This window comes from Perognathus longimembris, chromosome 13, assembly GCF_023159225.1.
Source record: "Perognathus longimembris pacificus isolate PPM17 chromosome 13, ASM2315922v1, whole genome shotgun sequence".
Classification (NCBI taxonomy): domain Eukaryota; kingdom Metazoa; phylum Chordata; class Mammalia; order Rodentia; family Heteromyidae; genus Perognathus; species Perognathus longimembris.
The window spans coordinates 21,256,967-21,275,675 of NC_063173.1; the positions used below are offsets into that span (position 1 = coordinate 21,256,967).

General features: G+C 39.3%; 1 protein-coding gene across 1 annotated transcript in view; it reads right to left on the bottom strand.

The window, feature by feature from the left end:
- Rras2 (RAS related 2) overlaps window positions 1-18,709 on the bottom strand; it is a 61,118-nt gene that overhangs the window by 7,878 nt on the left and 34,531 nt on the right. The window contains exons 2-4 of the mRNA XM_048361094.1: window positions 2,313-2,400; window positions 1,509-1,611; window positions 1,205-1,313 (exon numbers count right to left, since the gene is read on the bottom strand). Of these exons, the coding sequence (XP_048217051.1) occupies window positions 1,205-1,313; window positions 1,509-1,611; window positions 2,313-2,400 (300 nt within the window). The remainder of the gene's footprint in view (window positions 1-1,204; window positions 1,314-1,508; window positions 1,612-2,312; window positions 2,401-18,709) is intronic.

An 18,709-nucleotide genomic window follows, 5' to 3' on the forward strand; every position in this document is an offset into this window, starting at 1 on the left:
TCCCCCCTAAGGAACCAGATGGGTAATAACAGTAAACCATTCAAATTCTACAGAACTCTTTTTACATTTAGCAAAAAGACGGAAGTACAGGTGTGGCTCAAGTGGTAGAACACCAGACATGAGTGAAAAGGCCAAGTGAGAGCATGAGGCAGAGTTTAAGCCACAATACTATCACTCTAACAATAAAATAATAAATTTGAGATGTGGAGTAAAACCCAAAGACCTAAAAGAAATAAAAATACAAAACAAACTCCCAAATAATGTAGGGCCCATATTAACTGACTTTATTCCCTTCCTTTACCAAAAGATTATTTATTTGTTTTATATATTGTGTGTGTGCCTGTCCTTGGGCTGGGGCACTGTCCTTGAGCTTTTTTGCTCAAGGATATCACTCTAACACTTAAGCCATAACTCCACTTACAGGATTTTTTGGGGGGTGGGATGGGGGTAGGGGTAGTTAATTGAAGATAAGACTTTCAGGGCCACTTCTATCCAGATGGCTTCAAACTGCCATCTTCATATCTCAGCCTCCTGAGTAGCTAGTATTAAAGGACCTAGTGTGAGCCACCAGAGCCGGGCCCACAACTTTACGTCTCAGTTTAGCAAGTAAAGAGGCAAAAGAAAATAAACTTGCCCACAACTAAATAAAGAATTGAGTAAAGAGAATAAGCTACCTTGCAACTAAATATTAGACAATTTCTTATCTTAAAAGTTACTGAGAATTAGAGCTGTCAATATGAAGAACTTTTCAAAACAACATTAGTTATTGGTTAGACTTATTAAAAAACCAAACACTACAATTTTTCTCTTAAGGCCATTTCAGAAACTAAAGGTATGGCTCATGTGGTAGAGCACAGCTATGAGCAAAATGGTCAAGTGTAATCCTGTCCTAAGTTCAAATCCTAGTTTTGACACCAGAAAAAAATATATAAATTTCTATTTATAATTAATCTATATATTTACAGATGTATTTATATATTGTTTACATATTTAGATTGTGTAATATATTGTATATATTTATATGCTTATTTTTTTTTACTTGAAGGTAATTTTGTATTGACAGTAAATATATAAGCATTAGGCATAACTAAGATTATCTAATTAAATTAAGTTATGTGTAGCACAGGTATTTTTCATGTTGTGACTTTCTCCTTTTACATTAAGCACATTATTTCAGGTTCCCAACAGGAAAATTCCTTCTTACCTGTCTTTGATGGTCCAGGTCTGCTTTATTACCAATTAAAATCATTGGAAACTCATCACGATCTTTTACTCTGAGAATCTGTCTTTGAAACTTATAGATTTCTTCAAAACTTAAAAAGAAAAAGAAAAACCAAAATTTTCCATGAATGAGAATTCAGCAAGTTCTGTGCTCTGTTTAGTACTTGATTACTTTTGTAATATCTTTATCATTTTTCTATAACAACAAAATCCACAGTCAATGAAACAGTATCAGTGAGCTAATAAACAAGATCAGTAGGCTACAATATTTTAACAAGGGTACAAACCTGCCCCTGTCTGTGACTGAAAAGACCAGCAGGAAGCCCTCACCAGTCCTCATGTACTGTTCCCTCATGGCACCAAACTCTTCTTGTCCAGCAGTGTCCAAAACTAAAAGACAGAAAGGGAATCGTGTTTAAGTTTTTACTTTATCCTCAGCTTCCCCTCAAGGGTGCGCCCCTGGGGTTGGGTCCTCTGCAGAGCCTGCTACTTGGTAAAAGAGGAAACACCATTCTGAATTCTCTTAAAACATCTTTTAACATCAGGCAAACATACTCTAAGGGCAGGCACAGTTTCAGAATTTATCTTCACTAGCACAGATTGATTTTGTGGTTAGAATATATTAGCATACCAATTACAAGATTAAAAATACCAAGCACAATCTAGACAGATGGAACCAGATAAACTGACATTGGTAGGATATTTATCCCCATCATGTAAAAAAAAAACTGAAAAAGGTACCTGTAAGTTCAAAAGAGAAATTGTAATTTGTTACCCTCCCCCCTCAACCACACACAAAATGCTTTATTCAGGAAAGGTACTAATGTACTTCATCTTAAAGAGAACAGAGTTTTCTTCTGTTCAGGAGTAGAATGTATAGCCAACACACTATTAAAGCTTCTGTGCCATGCATGAAGGCCCTAGATTCAATTTCTACTACACACACACACACACACACACACACACACACACACACACACACACACACACCTAAAACAGGCAGGCTTACATTTTACATTTAATTATACAATTTAACCAAGTAAAACCTCACAGATAGCTTTAAAAACAGGACGTGATCTAAGTTTACTTACTATCTAGCCGTGCCGCTCTGTCATCTATTACACACTGCTTTGTGTAGGAATCTTCAATGGTTGGATCATAATCTGTTACAAAATAGGACTGTAAAACAAAACAAAAAATTAATTTGGTTTACTTACCTACCTACCAAAACTTTATCAAATTCCACATATCCAGATCAAATTATTTTCATTAGAGTGGGGTTTATCTTAATGTGTTAATTTCCTAAGAGCTATACTCAGAACACCATCCAAGAAAGGTAGTATCTATATCTTAAATATACAATAATTTTTTCATAACTAAACATACATGGGAATCCAGAAACTGAGGCCTAGAAAAAAATAGAAATATTTCAGACCCATTCAAAATCAGCCCTAAGAACCAAAACAGAAAGAAATGGGGATTGCAGAAAGAGGCCTAGAGCTAAGAGCGTGGATTAGTGTTAGAGTGCTTGCCTAGCATTCACAAAGCCCTGGGGTTCAATTCCTCAGTACCACATAAACACAAAAAGCAGGAAGTGGTGCTGTGACTCAAGTGGTATAGCACTCACCTTGAGCACAGACAGGCTCAGGAATAGAGCCTAGGCCCTGAGTTCACACCCTAAGACTGGCCCAAAAAAAAGGCCTATTACATTCCATTCCCTGCCTCTTTTCTCACTCTTTGCCACCCTTTCATCTACCTTATGTATTACAATAAGGATTATTCAGGATTATTTTGTCCGTAGTAATCTGAATGTTCAGTGATTTAGGGAACTAATTATATTCTTGTAAATCATCACAAGAAAGGTATCACAATTTAAAAAATAAAACAATAATCTGAGAGAAATTATTTCCCCATTCTTACTTAATTATTTCAGTAACTCTTAAGGACAACATCCTTCAGTTCTGCAGACTTCCTCTGCTCTACTAGGGAATGACTTCCTAAAACCTATTTCCCACTGGCTCACTACAAAACCAATGGGAATGACTTGAAAAAAGACAGCAACCAGCAACAAAGGTGTCAGCCATTCAACAAAAAGGTGTTGGTCATTCCTTAGGCAGAAGGAGCAGGGAGGGACTGGCTCTAGGGACACAGGGTAAGTGTACCTCTGTTCCTATAGCTACCTAAATGCAGCTGCTCTGAACAGAACAGTAAAGAAATCCTTGTTGTCAGGAGGGGAGAGGGAGGATACTAACCTGCCTGCTACCGTGGCTTTGCATTTTTATTTTATGTTGGAAGGTTAACTTTCTAACTTTACTTATACTTTAGGAAAACCTTAATTACAGGATCCATCCATAATCCTATTTCCATCTGGCCAGTTTCATTTACATGCATGAGCTAGCCAACAGTTTTTAAATGAATCATTGCTAATAGCAGTAACTTTCAGTAGGAGCCCATCAGTATTTAAAATAAATAGGAATCAAAACAACCCTGAGTGAAGCAATGCAATCATGAAATTCACAAGATAATATGTTGGAAATTAACTGTACAACTTGGGGGGGTGGGAGGGAAAGTGGGAGAAAAATGAGGGATACAGTAACAAGTTTGATGAGAAATGTAATCACTACCTTACGTATGTAACTGTAACCCCCCCTGTTCATCACCTTGACAATAAAATTACATTTAGACAAAACAACCCTGAATTTACTTTTTGGCACACATACCTCTTCAAAAAGTAAATACAACAATGTTCTTGGTACTCACTGCTCTAAACATAAAACTGCATTATGTCACCGTGTCAGCTGGCTAAAGCATACTGGTTATACTTTTAGGATTAGTTTAAGATGTGTTTCTTTGCAACAAACCTAGTATTTCTTGTCAATGTATAGCAGCCCAAATAACACAAACAGGAAAAAAAAGTGCTGGTATGCTCACAAAGGCAATAAAATATAAAAGGTTAATACTACACTTATGCATGGGATCTATGTATACATTCACTTTAAACATAGAGCCAGTAATTAACTAGATATACAGACACACAAATAGAGAGCTCCATCTACTTCCTGAAATTGAAAAGTTACTAGTCTAAAAAGGATGTATGTAGCAGAGAAAAAGTAGGGTAATGATTTGAACTAGAGACAATAGAAGTTCAGTGAAGGAGGGTGACCCAAAGAGCTCAGAAGAGCACAATACAAGGTGAAGGTGGGAAAAAATTATTCTTTGCTAATAACACATGAAAGGATGTGTACCTCCCAGGACATATCAAGGACAATCCACTCACTCTCTATAGTTTGGATTTGAAGAAGGCTATCCCTTTCAGGCAGAGAGAGATATTTGCACTGGTAAACCTGGTCTGTATAAGGCTATCAAAAACCCTTAATAAGTACAAGAGTGGGGCTGGGAATATGGCCTAGTGGTAAAGTGCTTGCCTCGAATACATGAAGCCCTGGGTTCGATTCCTCAGCACCACATATAGAGAAAAAGCCAAAAGTGGAGCTGTGGCTCAAGTGGCAGATGCTAGCCTTGAGCAAAAAGAAGCCAGGGACAGTGCTCAGGCCCTGAGTCCAAGCCCCTGGGCTGGTGATAGATAGATAGATAGATAGATAGATAGATAGATAGATAGATAGATAGATAGATAGATAGATAGATAGACAGACAGATAGACAGATACAAGAGTATGTTGTGATAAGCAGGCATGATCACAACATTAGACTGCCAAATAGACACTCTGTTTGCCCTCTAAGAGAATTTTCAGTGAAATGCCTTCCTATTCAAACATGCTGCGTTAATGGAGGAAAAGAAGGGGAAGGAGAAGAAAGAGAATGGGCTTCCCTTTCTCCTTTAGTGGATAGGAGTGCTGTGGGAGAAAGTGCAGTTCCCAAACACTGCCACAGGGGGGCGTCTGATCTACACTCTGGGAGGGGACTTCATTGGAATTGTGGGAAACAGTGAATCTAAATATCAGTTGGTAGAGAAAAAGATAGGAAGCTAGATAGATGTGAGGTAGTAAACAAATGCTGGGCATTTCTGAGACCAAACCATTCTCAGAAAGTCTTAGGAATCCAGAGATGAAACAAGTGGGGAAAAAAATCTTGCCAACTATTCAATCTGGGTAAAGGGCGGGGGGGGGGGGTTTACACTAATCACAGGGCTTTTGTATATGTTTGACAAATTTTATATTTAAGTGATTTTTTTAATATAAGAAAAGAGGATGAGATCCTTTGCTGATCCTCAGCTTTCACTCTACTCAAGACCAAATGACCTAGAAAAGCCTGTTTTTCTCTTGATTAGAATATTTCCTAGGCTCTTCCTCTCTTATTATCTCCTTCTGTTCCTTTCTCTCTAGACAACCATGTGGGTTGGTGTTTTTACTTTAATTGTCCATTCTTCCCCCCCCCACCCAAGTATAATATAAGCTCCTTTATAGATATGAGGACCATGCAGAGAATTACAGTGACACGCCTAGAGCTTCTACACCAAAATCTCTGACAGAATCAGGATTTAAACTGGCAGTCTCTGGGTTCCCTGGCACAGGTACCTCTAGGATTTTAGGAGTGACTCAAATAGTCAGTGGCTGCTGCACAGCACACTCTAACTCCTCTTCTCATCCCATTCCTGTCCTGCCCATATCTCACAGTGTGTAAAGCTATCAAGAGAGCATCAAAAAAGTGTGGGAAGAGACTGAAGTGTAATTTAGATAAAGCCAGGATACAGCTCTACCACTTATACTGAGGGAAACTAGAGCAGCTCATTTAACCTGCCTGAGCTTCAGTCTGCCAATGGGATGGAAAGAATAATTCACAGTTCTTCATATTACTGTGAAAAGTAAATATGCTATAGATAGCATGGGTTATACAGCTGGGCCAAATAAAGTTCAATCCTATCCTTCTGTCTCCACACAGCCTTCAACACTCCAACCAGGAAATAATCTCAATATGTTCTCATCTTAATATTCTCTGGGGATGTAACTCAGCAGTAAGTGCTTTCCTAGTATGTTTAAGGTCTGGGTTCCATGACCAGCACTGCAGAGGGGGAAAAAATGGTTTAAAAAGAAAGAAACCTATTACTCATAAAGTGATGACAGTCCTCAAAGTTTCTAGCCAGGTGCAGTGGCTCAACCTGTAATTCTTGGGAGGCAGAGAGGGTGAGAATCTCAGTCTGAGGCCAGCCCAAAGCAAATATCAGAGACTATCCAAAAAGTAACTAAAGCAACAACTATTCAAGTGGTGAAGTGCCTGCTTATCAAGAGCAAGGCTCTGAGTCCAAATCGTAGTACCACTACCAAAAAAGACCATAAAAAAAAAAATCTCCCTAGTGCATTATCTTAATCACAATAAACCTTCTTAGTTTCTAGGTTGATCTGAGAGACTGAAACTGGGGAGGGGAAGCCTTCACCTTCTTTCCATCTCCCCTCTTGAATTCTACCATCTCCTCTGCCCCCTTCATTCTGGGAAATGAAGGAATAAAAAGAGCTAAAGGAGGGTGGGGGGATCAAAAGAAGGAATTAGAGGAGAGAGTGGGGGAGGTTAACTTTCTCATGGCAGCCTGAGTGTGTCCTCCGAGAAATCCCAAGGTAGGAGAAATCTGTGACCTAAAATTCTCAGGCCTCGTGCAGAAAGACCCTGACCATTAACAACACCAACAATAGATTTATAAGATTTTCATGAGTCTTTCCTTATGGCTCATGTCATCTTTTTGATGGCTTTCCACACGGTATATCCTTTCTAGTAAGCTTGAAGCTAGCACCACCTAGCAGTTTACCTGCCTTCCCAAGTGAGGACTGCTGATAGTCAACCTCTTCTTTATGCTTAGCTGCCTCGGCGTTAGGACTTACATAACCCCCCTATCACCTGGCCTATATGAAGAAGTTTCCTCTCCTATGTATGGAGGCAGGAAAGGACAAAGAACACATGATACACTAATAGCTCTCCACCACCATCTTCACCAGAACACCTATAGTCCACTCACTTCAACAGCTAGAATAGGTGTTCACTCTGAACGCCTATCTATTCTCCAGAGTAACTGTGCAAAAACCGCTCCTCTATGCAAGTCCTTCGAATATGAGGATAACTGGGGACCTTCTTGTTTTACTCTTTCATTGTGACTTCAATGAAACTAGAGTTTGAGTTCAATTCCTGTCATATTTCTCAGGACATAACAAGCTAGATTTGGGCCAAAATCTGAGGCTGCAATCAGAAGATCACAGTTCAAACCCAGCTGGGTAGAAAAGTCTGTGATTCTCTGACCTCCAATTAACCATCAAAAAGTCAGAAGTAGAGATGTGGCTCAAGTGGCAGTGTGTTACCCTTGAGCAAAAAAGCCTGGCCTTGAGTTTAAGCCTCAGGACCAGCACACACATGCACATGTGCACACGCACATGCACGCACACGCACACACACACCTCATGCTGTGCACTTTAAAACTTTCCTGGAGTTAAACTGCATGCTATCTTGCAGATAGTTAGAATCTCAAAATATCAACTGTTAGGAAAACTAGAAAATATGAAGATCATAATGGGGGTTAGGAATTAATTTTCCTAAGCACAGTTAGGGCCTGCTTAGCTATCCTCAGTCTCTTCTAAAACAAGAGCAGTGCAAATTCCTCTGGTAACTTTAGAGAAGACTGCAGCAACTTCAGGCAGCTGTGGGCCAGAGCTGGGCTCTTCTTGTGTCACTTTTAACAGCAGCTGTTCCTTCCAACATGTCAAATGCTTCCAATACGCTTGATATTCCTAAGTCAAGTTCATTATTTTTCATAACTCAAAGTATGTCATTGAACAAGTATAGTTAGAGATATCTTCGAAATTTATGCCAGCATTCTTCATGCAGTAACAGATGCTACTCTAAATCCAATAATCCTTCTGGTGGTGCTTTTTTTATTCTTTTGAACATAATTTAGTGAGGCCTTTGGTCAATATTGCTAATTGTCTCAGGTGGCCTAAGGCTTAACACAATCCTGTGCCTCTCACTGGGCTTCTGTGCAAGTTCAACTCTCACAACCACAACTCACTGAAAACCTTGTGATAGATGAATGGATCTGGAATGCCACCAGCAAAAGCACAGCATAAAGTCAACTTACAAACTGGTTCTATCAGTTTGTTTCTAAGCTACCACTGAAATACGGCTGGTATTAACCCCTAGTGCTTAACTGTGAAGGAGGGACAGCCAGCTGGCCTAAGAAGAGAAAGGAAGAGAATGTCTTTTCCTTTTCCAGAGTACAAAATCGGCCAAAGGAAGACTTAGTAGAAGGAAAAATTTGTCTTTCAAAACTCGACCCACCTAACTTCAACCTGCCCTAACTTCTCACAATCACATTCCTCTTGCCTTTAGCCTATGTCTAATAATGCCTAACACTGACTGGTGGTTCATACCTGTTATCCTAGCTTACTCAGGAGGCTGAGATCTGAGAATCATGATTCCAACAGCCAAGGTAGGAAAGTCCATGAGACTTAACCCCAATAAACCACCAAAAAGCCAGAAGTAGAACTGTGGCTCAAGCTGGCCTTGAGCAAAAAAGTTCAGGAAGAGCACCCATATCCTGTGTTCAAGCCCCAGAACCTGCACATTGATAAATAACAAAAACACGTAGCGCCTCCCTCACGTCACATTGTTCCTTCCACTCCTGAATTAACATTTACAATTCCCTCAAGAAAGCTAGATCTCACCCAGAGACACCATCACTGTTAGAACACACTGCAACCAACAAACCAATGCTTACTCTTAGAAAAGCAAAACTCTAAGCCATTTTACAATGCTAGCTCCCTTTGCTTATTCTTTTGTGTGTGTGTGTGTGTGTGTGTGTGTGTTTTTGGCCAGTCCTGGGCCTTGGACTCAGGGCCTGAGCACTGTCCCTGGCTTCTTCCCGCTCAAGGCTAGCACTCTGCCACTTGAGCCACAGCGCCGCTTCTGGCCGTTTTCTGTATATGTGGTGCTGGGGAATCGAACCTAGGGCCTCGTGTATCCGAGGCAGCCACTCTTGCCACTAGGCTATATCCCCAGCCCCCTTTGCTTATTCTTTACTACCGTTATTCTTCCAAACTCACAGGCTTCGAAGGGAAAGAAGAAATATTTTCTTTCTATTTTCTCCCCTCCACAATTCTTCCACAATCATATACTTAACACCTCCTGGATACACAAGATCACTAAAATATTTTTAGATTTTTAACAACTGAGTTTAAAAATTGGCAACAAGACCTTGACCTATTAAATATTTGTTGCTCTTATGGCCACATTACTCCAATTATTATTCTTGGTTTAATACACCTTATAAAACTTAAATAAGGTTTTAAAAACTAACAATGTTAGCCAGGCGCCCGTGGCTCATACCTATAATCCTAGCTCAGGAGACTGAGAGCTGAGGATCTCAATCACAAGCCAGCCTTGGCAAAAAAAAAGTCCCCATGAGACTCCATCCAATTAACCACTCAAAAATCTAAGTACTGCTATGGCTCAAAGTGGTAGAGCACTAGCCTTGAGCAAAAAAGCTCAAGGACAACACCCAGGCCCTGAGTTCAAGCCCCACAACTGGTACCAAAAAACAAACAAAAACAACTTTTGCCCCAGCTGTGGTAATAGAACCTTTAATCCCAGCACTCAGAAGGCTGTAGCTGGAGGATCAAGAGTTTGGAACCAGGGGCTGGAAATATGGCCTAGTGGCAAGAGTGCTTGCCTCCTACACATGAAGCTCTTAGTTTGATTCCCCAGCACCACATGTATGGAAAACGTCCAGAAGGGGCACTGTGGCTCAGGTGGCAGAGTGCTAGCCTTGAGCGGGAAGAGGCCAGGGATGGTGCTCAGGCCCTGAGTCCAAGGCCCAGGACTGGCCAAAAAAAAAAAAAGAGTTTGGAATCAGCCTGGGCTAAACAGTGGTGGGGCAGAAGACAGAGGAAAGCGTGCTTATATGAAACAGGGAGACTTATCTTTGTCTACCTGTATATGACATATGGACATTAACAAATACCTCACACCATTCCCACAAGATATGAGTAAATCCATTACATTTTCTTACCTACCGTGGCCAAGTCTCCTGTATTTAAGTTCCTTCCTTGGTGAGCCTCGCTCTCCTTCACACGTGGTCTCTATCCTTTCCCTTCCTAACTACCTAACTGCCTTACCTTCATCTTGTGTGGACCACAGTTGCCCGGATAATGCTGACCTCTGTGGCACACTTTAGATGGACAAGAGAGTTTCTGACTTCCAGGTCACAATTCTCCAGGCTTAGCCTGGACTCAACTTCAATGTCCACCTTTCGCTACCAGGATCCTCCTACACTAGGGTTCCTGGGTTCTCAGACCTAGTACAGTTAGTCTCAGTACTGTTAGCTTTCTTAATCACTGGATCTTGACATGATACTATGACAACAACATTGCTTCTAATATACTGCCAAATTCTAATATACCCAGGTTTCTTCTCTTTTCAGATTTACTCAAAGTGAGCTCTTAAAATTGGGCTCCCTTCTTTCCCAAATTCTTTGCTTACAGTAACAATGTCTTAAACTAGGTCCTTCCTAGAAGCGAGGCCTCATTTTTCTTTGTTTTTTTAAGAGAGTAGAGATATAATGTGTATATCACAAGATTCATTGACTTCAAGTCCGCTATTCAATCCACACGGCTGTGTCAACACCATTTAATTCCAGGAAGTTTTCACCCACCACAGCAAAAAGGAATCCCATACCTATTAGCAGTCATTCTCCCATTTCCCCATACCCACCCCGCAGCACTTGAGCCACTAAACTCCTGATCTACTTTCTGTCTCTATAAACTTGCTGTTCTAAACATTTCTTCTAAGTGGAATCATACTGCACATGGTCTTTACATTTTCAAGGGCCATCCATGTTCAGAGCATCTCACTGCTTTTATCCATCGCATGAATAAACTATGCCATATTTATCTGTTTATCAACTAGCAGACAAACTACACATTTTGGCTATTATGACAATGTTATAAATATTCGTATACAAGATTTTGTGTTAACATATACTTTCATTTTTCTTGGGCATATAGCTAGTAATGGAATTGCTAGACCATCTGGTAATTTTATGTTTTAACTTTCTGCAGAACTGTAGTTTTCCAATATGGCTGTTAGCATCTTACATTCACACTTAGCAGTGTTTTGAGGCTTCAATTTCTCCATTCTCCTCACCTATACCTATCATGAAATGCCTGTCTTTCTGACTTTAGCCATTCTAATAAATATCTGTGATATCTCACTGTAGTTTTGACTTGCATTTCCCTAATGAGCTGTTGAGCATCTTTTTGTATATTTACTGGCCACTTGTCTATATACTTTGCAGAAATGTCTATTCAACGGCCCAATTTAAACTGGGTTGTCTTGTCTTTACTGTTGAATATAAGAGTACTTTATATATTCTGGAAACAAATTCCTTAACTGATACAATTTGCACTTTCTCCATAGCCCCATTCTTACAAAATCCTCCTACCATAAATTAGGACATAGTTCTTACATCTCAACCATGGGCCAAAGTCCTGCTGGGCACCAATTCTCCATAATTACTTTTTGAGTCACATCCCTAGTCCTTTTGCTTTACAATGTCTTCTGATAGGGTCTCATGCTTTGCCTAGGCTAGCCTTCTGTTTTGATCTTTTTACTTCCTCCCAAATAAATGAGATCATGAGCATGTACTACCATGCCCAGAACCCAGAATTCTAATATATTCAGACTTCCAGGAAATATATTACCCATAAGAAAGCATTACACTACAATAAGCATTACTCATAACAGTCAAAATGTAGAAGTAGTTCAACTGTCTAGAAACTGAGGAAAGGATACAGTATGGTTCATCCATACAATTGCATACTGGAGTTAGGAGATGACAGGGCTGAGAATCAATAGAGAACAATAATTCTACTTTGTAAATCTGGTATTATCCAAACCTTAACTTTGTAAATCTGGTATTATCCAAACCATTTAACAATTGAGACCACTGAGACTCAGCAAACTTGTTCAAAGTCACAAAATCAGCAGGTTGGTTCAATCAGAATCCCAACAAGGTCTGAATCCAAAGAAATACTTCTGTTGTACTTTGACTTCCTAATTAACATCAAAGCTCAAACCACCTTAAAAATAAGACCAGAGCTGGGAATGTGGCCTAGTGGTAGAGTGCTTACCTAGCTTGTATGAAGCCCTGGGTTCAATTCCTCAGCATCACTTATAGAGAAAAAGGCAGAAGTGGTGCTGTGGCTCAAGTGATGGAGTGCTAGCCTTGAGCAAAAAGAAGCCAGGGACAGTGCTCAGGCCCTGAGTCCAAGCCCCAGGGCTGGCAATAAATAAATAAATAGATAGATAGATAGATAGATAGATAGATAGATAGATAGATAGATAGATAGATAGCCAAATTAGTCCCCCTTGAAATAAGTGAACTGTTTAATTATGAATAGCTATTTTCAAATAGAAAAGAAAAGCAAAAAACTTTTCATTCAGGACTAGAGGTATGGCTCAAGGGGTAGAGCAACAGCTGTGTATGAAAAAGAAAAGGTTCACTCAAAGTGGAAATGTTCTGTTTCTACATTAGTAACAAAGCTGATTATGTTAACATTAAAATGAAAACAAAAACCAACAAAGATTGACCGTGTGTCTCAGTGACAGAGCAATATACCAGTGCTCAAGCCCTGGATTTGATCCTCAGCATTGGATGAAAAAATAAAACAAGAACAGATTCACTTTGATCTATGAATTTCACTGCTAGGAATTTATTCTACATATACATCTCTGCACATATAAAACCTGGTATTTGCACAGTCATTAATTACTGAATTATCTTTAAAAAAAGAGTGGAAATACCTTAAAATGTCCTTCAGCAGATGGCTGGTTAAATTATTTTAAAAGTTCATTCAGTATGAATATGCCTTTAAAAAAAAAAAGACAAAGAATGACTTCAGAGGCTAAAGGACAAGCTCAGGGGTAGAGTGCTTGCCTAGCATTCATGTGGGGCCCTGTGTTTGATCTCAGACACCATAACCAAACAAAACCCCATGGATGATTTTATGTATTAATATGGAGTTATCTACAAAACAGATTGTTAAATAAATACCCATAGTTTACATATTTGCTTTAGGTGCATAAAACAGCTCTGGGAAGACATACAAGAAACTGATTAACTTCCATTACATACGGAAAAAGAACTGAGTTGCTGGGAGACATAGATGAAATAAGATTTTTTTTTTCTTTTCGGTAGCTTTTGAAATTTGAGACATGTGAATGGAAAAGGGAATGGAGAGGTTTTAAAAAGATCTGACCAGATTAAATACAAACTAGTAATAAATGCTAGATTCTAGCTCCAGCTCTAGAGGAGAAAACCTTTCTTGGCTTTTAGCTATGAGAGATTTGTTCTTCATGATCTCAAGATTTTTTACAGCTCTGTAATTTTATTATGACTTAACTCATACAACATGTCAAATATAATTCGTAGGTGAAAAATTTCTGAGTTTGTGAGATACAGAAAGAATATCAGAGCCAGGAGTGGTGGTTCAAACCTGTAATCCTAGCCACTTGGGAATAGAGATTTGGGGGGGGGGGGGGGGGGGGCGGCGCGGGGATAAGAGATTGCTGTTCAAAACCTGCCTAGGCAGAGTTTTCCAGCCAGGCGCTGGTAGCTCATGTCTATAATTCTATCTACTCAGGAGGCTGAGATCTAAGGGTCATGGTTCAAAGCCAGCCTGGACAGTAAAGTCCATGAGACTCTTATTTCCAATTAATCACCAGAAAACCAAAAGTGGTGCTGTGGCTCAAGTGGTAAAGCACTAGCCTTGAGCTGAAGAGCTCAGGGACAGCACCCAGGCCCAGAGTTCACACCTCACTCAGTGACTGGGCTCAATGGCACCCATATGCAAGCTATAGGAGGAGCACAGTGGCTGAATGTAGTAACATATATCTGTTATCCCCAGTGATACAAGGCATATCACAGTCGAGACTGGGGCTTAAAGAAAAACCCTACCTCAAAAGTAATCAAGGTGAAAAAAAGTGCTAGAAGCATGGCTCAAGTGGTTGAGTACCTACCTAGGAAGCATAAGGCACTGAGGCCAATCTCCAGTACCATCAAAATGTATGTATCAGATTTTAAGTGGGAAGGTTTTGCTAAAATTTCTAACAATGCAACTTTCTAGCTGTAGAATTTGCAACCGATCATCACTGACTGCCTACTAAGTTGAGGCAAGAGCAACTTTCAAATGCTTATAAAAGGAGTGAAATAAGATAGGTAAGTCTACTGTAGACTTTGCAAACCATGTGATGAACTACGCAGAGACTCTACCTTCCAATATTACAAGGACAGAAAACAGTAAACTTGGGTCAGATCTGAATATTCTATTTAATTGTTCAATGACTTTGATAATGTTTAATTTCTTAAATCTCAATTTCCTCAACAATAAATCAGACAGACATAATAATCCTTTTTTGAAAATGATTTCATGAAGATTAAATGATACTGAAAGCACAACTGCTTAGCTCAAAACTGGCATTCAGTACTTGGTTCTGAGCTGGGCACTGGTGTCTCACACATATAATCCTAGCTACTTGAGAGGCCTAGATCTGAGGATTGTGGTTTGAAACCAGCCCGAAGAGGCACGGGGACAGCAACTGGGCCCTGTGTCCAAGCCCCAGAACCATAAGAAGAAAAAAAAAAACTTATTCTCTTCCTCTCCAAACTTTGAAAGACTATAGCAGGTAGATAAATAACTCACTTCTAGCTGTCACTTTTATTCCTTATCTCCTATCCACTACTGCTACCTCACCGATATCTTAAACTCCAATACAAATACCACCCTACAATGTGCTGGTCATGGCATCAGGAGCAGCGGACCATATCCCAGGCACTCACAAAGTTTGTAGTTTCTTCAAAGGCTGGCCATCAACAAACACATAAATCAAATAATTACAGCAACACCAGACTTTGCTGGCATTTGTTACATAGGAGGCACCATTCTATCTGGATTATACAGACAAGGAAATTAAGAACAGAGAGATAAAATAGAGTGACTGTGTAACTTATTTGTAAACTAGGACTGAAAGGGGATACTAACAATAATGAGAGCAGAACGGCAAATACAAAATAGAACTGTTCTAGGCAAACTGAGACACAGGGCTACCCTAAGGTTAAGTACATGTCTTAGACATGGAAGGAATTATTTATTTTATTTGTGCCAGTCCTGGGGCTTGAATTCAGGTCCTGGTGCTGTTTCTGAGCTTTTTTGCTGTACCACTTGAGCTACTGCTCCACTTCTGGCTTCTTGTAATTGGTGATAAGAATCTCACAGACTTTCCTGCCTGGGCTGGCTCCGAACTGCAATACTCATGTCTCATCCTCCTGAGTAGCTAAGATTACAGGCATGAGCCACCAGTGCCCAGCTCTTTATTTCTTATCCAATATCATAATCTTATTCTATACTGGCTGCTGCTTTCCTTCCCAGGCTTGTTGCGTGAAAGCCAAAAGGTTCTATTACTTTCTGCCAAGAGAGATTAGGTTAGCCAAGAACCATCACATAGATGCTGTCAAAACTGTCAGTATCTTCACACTGCTTCAAATAACTTTTTCAAGATTTCTGCGGTATGAGTTTCACCACGTTTTAAATATATTGAGTGCCACATTTAAATATACTTAAAGCATTTTAAATACATTGAGAAAAATACAGATAAATTTTTATTTTAAAATTATTTCAGCTGTATATTGTTTAATGTGCTCAATTATTTCATAGAAACATGAACAGGAATGAAGGAAGCTACCATGATAAACTACCAAAGGTACACACATAAACAAGATGTGTCTTAACAGTTGCTTATTGTGCAAAAGTGTTAATGACTTACATGTCCCTAAAGGTGACTGGCAAATGTGAAGGGTTAACATGCCAGAATAATAAACAGCTATTAAAAGGAGTTAAGTGTCCATGTACAGATTTCAATACTATCCTTCATTGAGCAGATTCTGTAGAGCATTTACTACTCTTAAAAACAAAGCTGCCAAAGTCTGGAACTTGTGAAGTATACATTTTAGTAGCGAATATATAAACAGGCAGAAAAAACAACCAGTTTTTGAAACATGTGCTTTAAAACATCCAAACAATAAATAGAGAATAATGGGGAAAGCTTGCTGTTTTTACATACTGCATTACCAAATATTATAGCTATGTTTACACAACTATATTTTCATAATTACTTTACTAAGCTTATATCTATGTTTTATTTCCCTAGTAAGAAGAATTAAATATCTCATGTCCTTCAACATTTCAAAATAGGAAAGAAGGAAAATGTTCTCACCCAAGTCTTCCTTCAAACCACATGCGTGGGTGCTGGGCTTGCGTTTCTCTAAAAGTGGCTCTATTCACACCAAGCATCACTGTTATTACTTTTCACTATTTAACCTCATACATCCAATAGCAATTCGTGACTTACATAAAATCTTTTAATGGCACACAAATTTAAATCAGACTACATCAGTGTCTAAATTCTAGATCTTTTAACTGGGGGACAAACATGACATATCAGAAGGAATCACAAAAACACTCATTTTTTTAAAAAAAAAAATCCCAGTGTGTGTGTGTGTGTGTGTGTGTGTGTGTGTTTATTTAAGTCAAGAGCAAAATGGCACATGACTTGTTCCAAGCACTTAAAGTCACAAATTATAATTTGACTGTGTTCAGCCTAATTTCACAGCAAAAGGATGCCACATCAATTGTAAACCACATGAAGAGAAAGCAAATAATGCAACTAAATTCTGAATCACATGTATATGCACATAATAGATAGGTCAGAACCTATAACTACTATTACATTCAGTAAAACTATTTTCACTTGCAAGTTCGGGAAGGGGTTTGCTCATTGTGGTGAGTTGAACAGTAGTACCCAAAAAGATCTACCCAACTCCTAACCCTTGGTACCTGTAAATGTGACCAGATGACACACTATTTGTACATAGCAATTTGGAAGCTCTAATTAGGAAGCTCAAAATGTTAACATTCTGGCTCTAAATCCAATGACTGGTATGGTTCTAAGGAGAAAGGAAGGAGAGCAGGAAAGCTATGTGAAGGCAGAGACTGAAGTAAGCACCTATAAACCAAAAAATCCTAAAGACCAGCAGAAATTAGGAGAGAACTGTTTCTCTCTCTAGGGATATCCATTCAATCAATCTCTATATAGAGCCTCCCCTTCCTTCCCCCTCCCTCTCCCTTCTCCTTCCCTCCCCCTTTCCCATCCTCCTCCCCCCTCCCTCTCTCTCTCTTTCTCTCTTTCTCTTCCTCCCAAGAGTTCAGAAAAAACAAACGCTGCCAACAACTCAGAGCTCTGGCCTCCAGAGCTGAGACAACAAAGTTCTTTGTTTAGCTATCAACTTGGAGGTAACTTGTTACCACAGCCTTAGGAAATTTATAAACTCTCCTATAAAATTTGGCCATCCTCCTTCTTAGGTCATTTATAAATCCCAAAAGGATACATGAAAAAACAACAACTGTCCACTCTTACAAGCTATTAGAATTCAAATACAAGGCTGTCTACAAAGTACTTAAAAGTTCAACTTACTACACAAATACATAAACATTCAGAGTTCTCTGAACAAGAAGAACTAGAGACTGGCTGGTCATCAGTAGCTCACACCTGTAATGCTAGCTACTCAGGAGGCTAAGATCTGAGGATTAAGGTTCAAAGCCAGCTGTTACAGGAATGCCCATGAGACTCTTATCTCCAATTAACTAGTGGGGCAGGAAAGCCCATGAGATTCTTACCTCCGATTTACAACCAAAAAAAGCCAGAAGTGGACCTGTCTCTCAAGTGGTAGAACACTAGCCTTGAGCACAAAAGTTCAGGGACAGTGCCCAAGGCCTGAATTCAAGCCCCAGGACAAGAAATAAAAACAGAGAAAGTGAGTATAAATAGAATTGGATGATTCTGAGAATCTAGAAGTTTTAAGAAATGTTCCCAAACTTAACACCTCTCAACACTAATCTCTAAAGAAAAAAAGAACAGGTATAATTGAGGCTGCATCTTTAGTTCAGCTACTGAGAAGGTAGAGGCAAAATAATCACTGAGCTCAGAAATCTGAGCTAAGCCTTGGCAACATATTGATATGTGTAGGAGGTCTCAAATAAAAATAAATAAATTGTACTTAACAGGTCAATTTTTATTGCTTTTAAGACTGTCTGTTCTCCTTAAAACAATCCTAGCTACTCAAGAGACTGAATCTGAGGATTTCAATTTGAAGCTAGTCAGGTTAGATAAATCCTAGAATCTCTTAGCGAAAAGCCAGAAGTAGAAGAGGGAGTCAAGTGGTGAAGGGTGTCAACAATGAGCAGAAAATGCTAAGCACCAGGCCCAGAGTTCAAGCCTTCCCCTTCCCACCATATCAGCACTAAAATAAAATAAATACTTACTCACAATAGCATATTCAAAAATCCTAATGAAAAAAATTGTGAAATTAGATATGTACTATCTCGCAAGTCAATAAGCTTTTTCTGAAATTGTTCAAATACGATCAATAATGGGCTTCATTT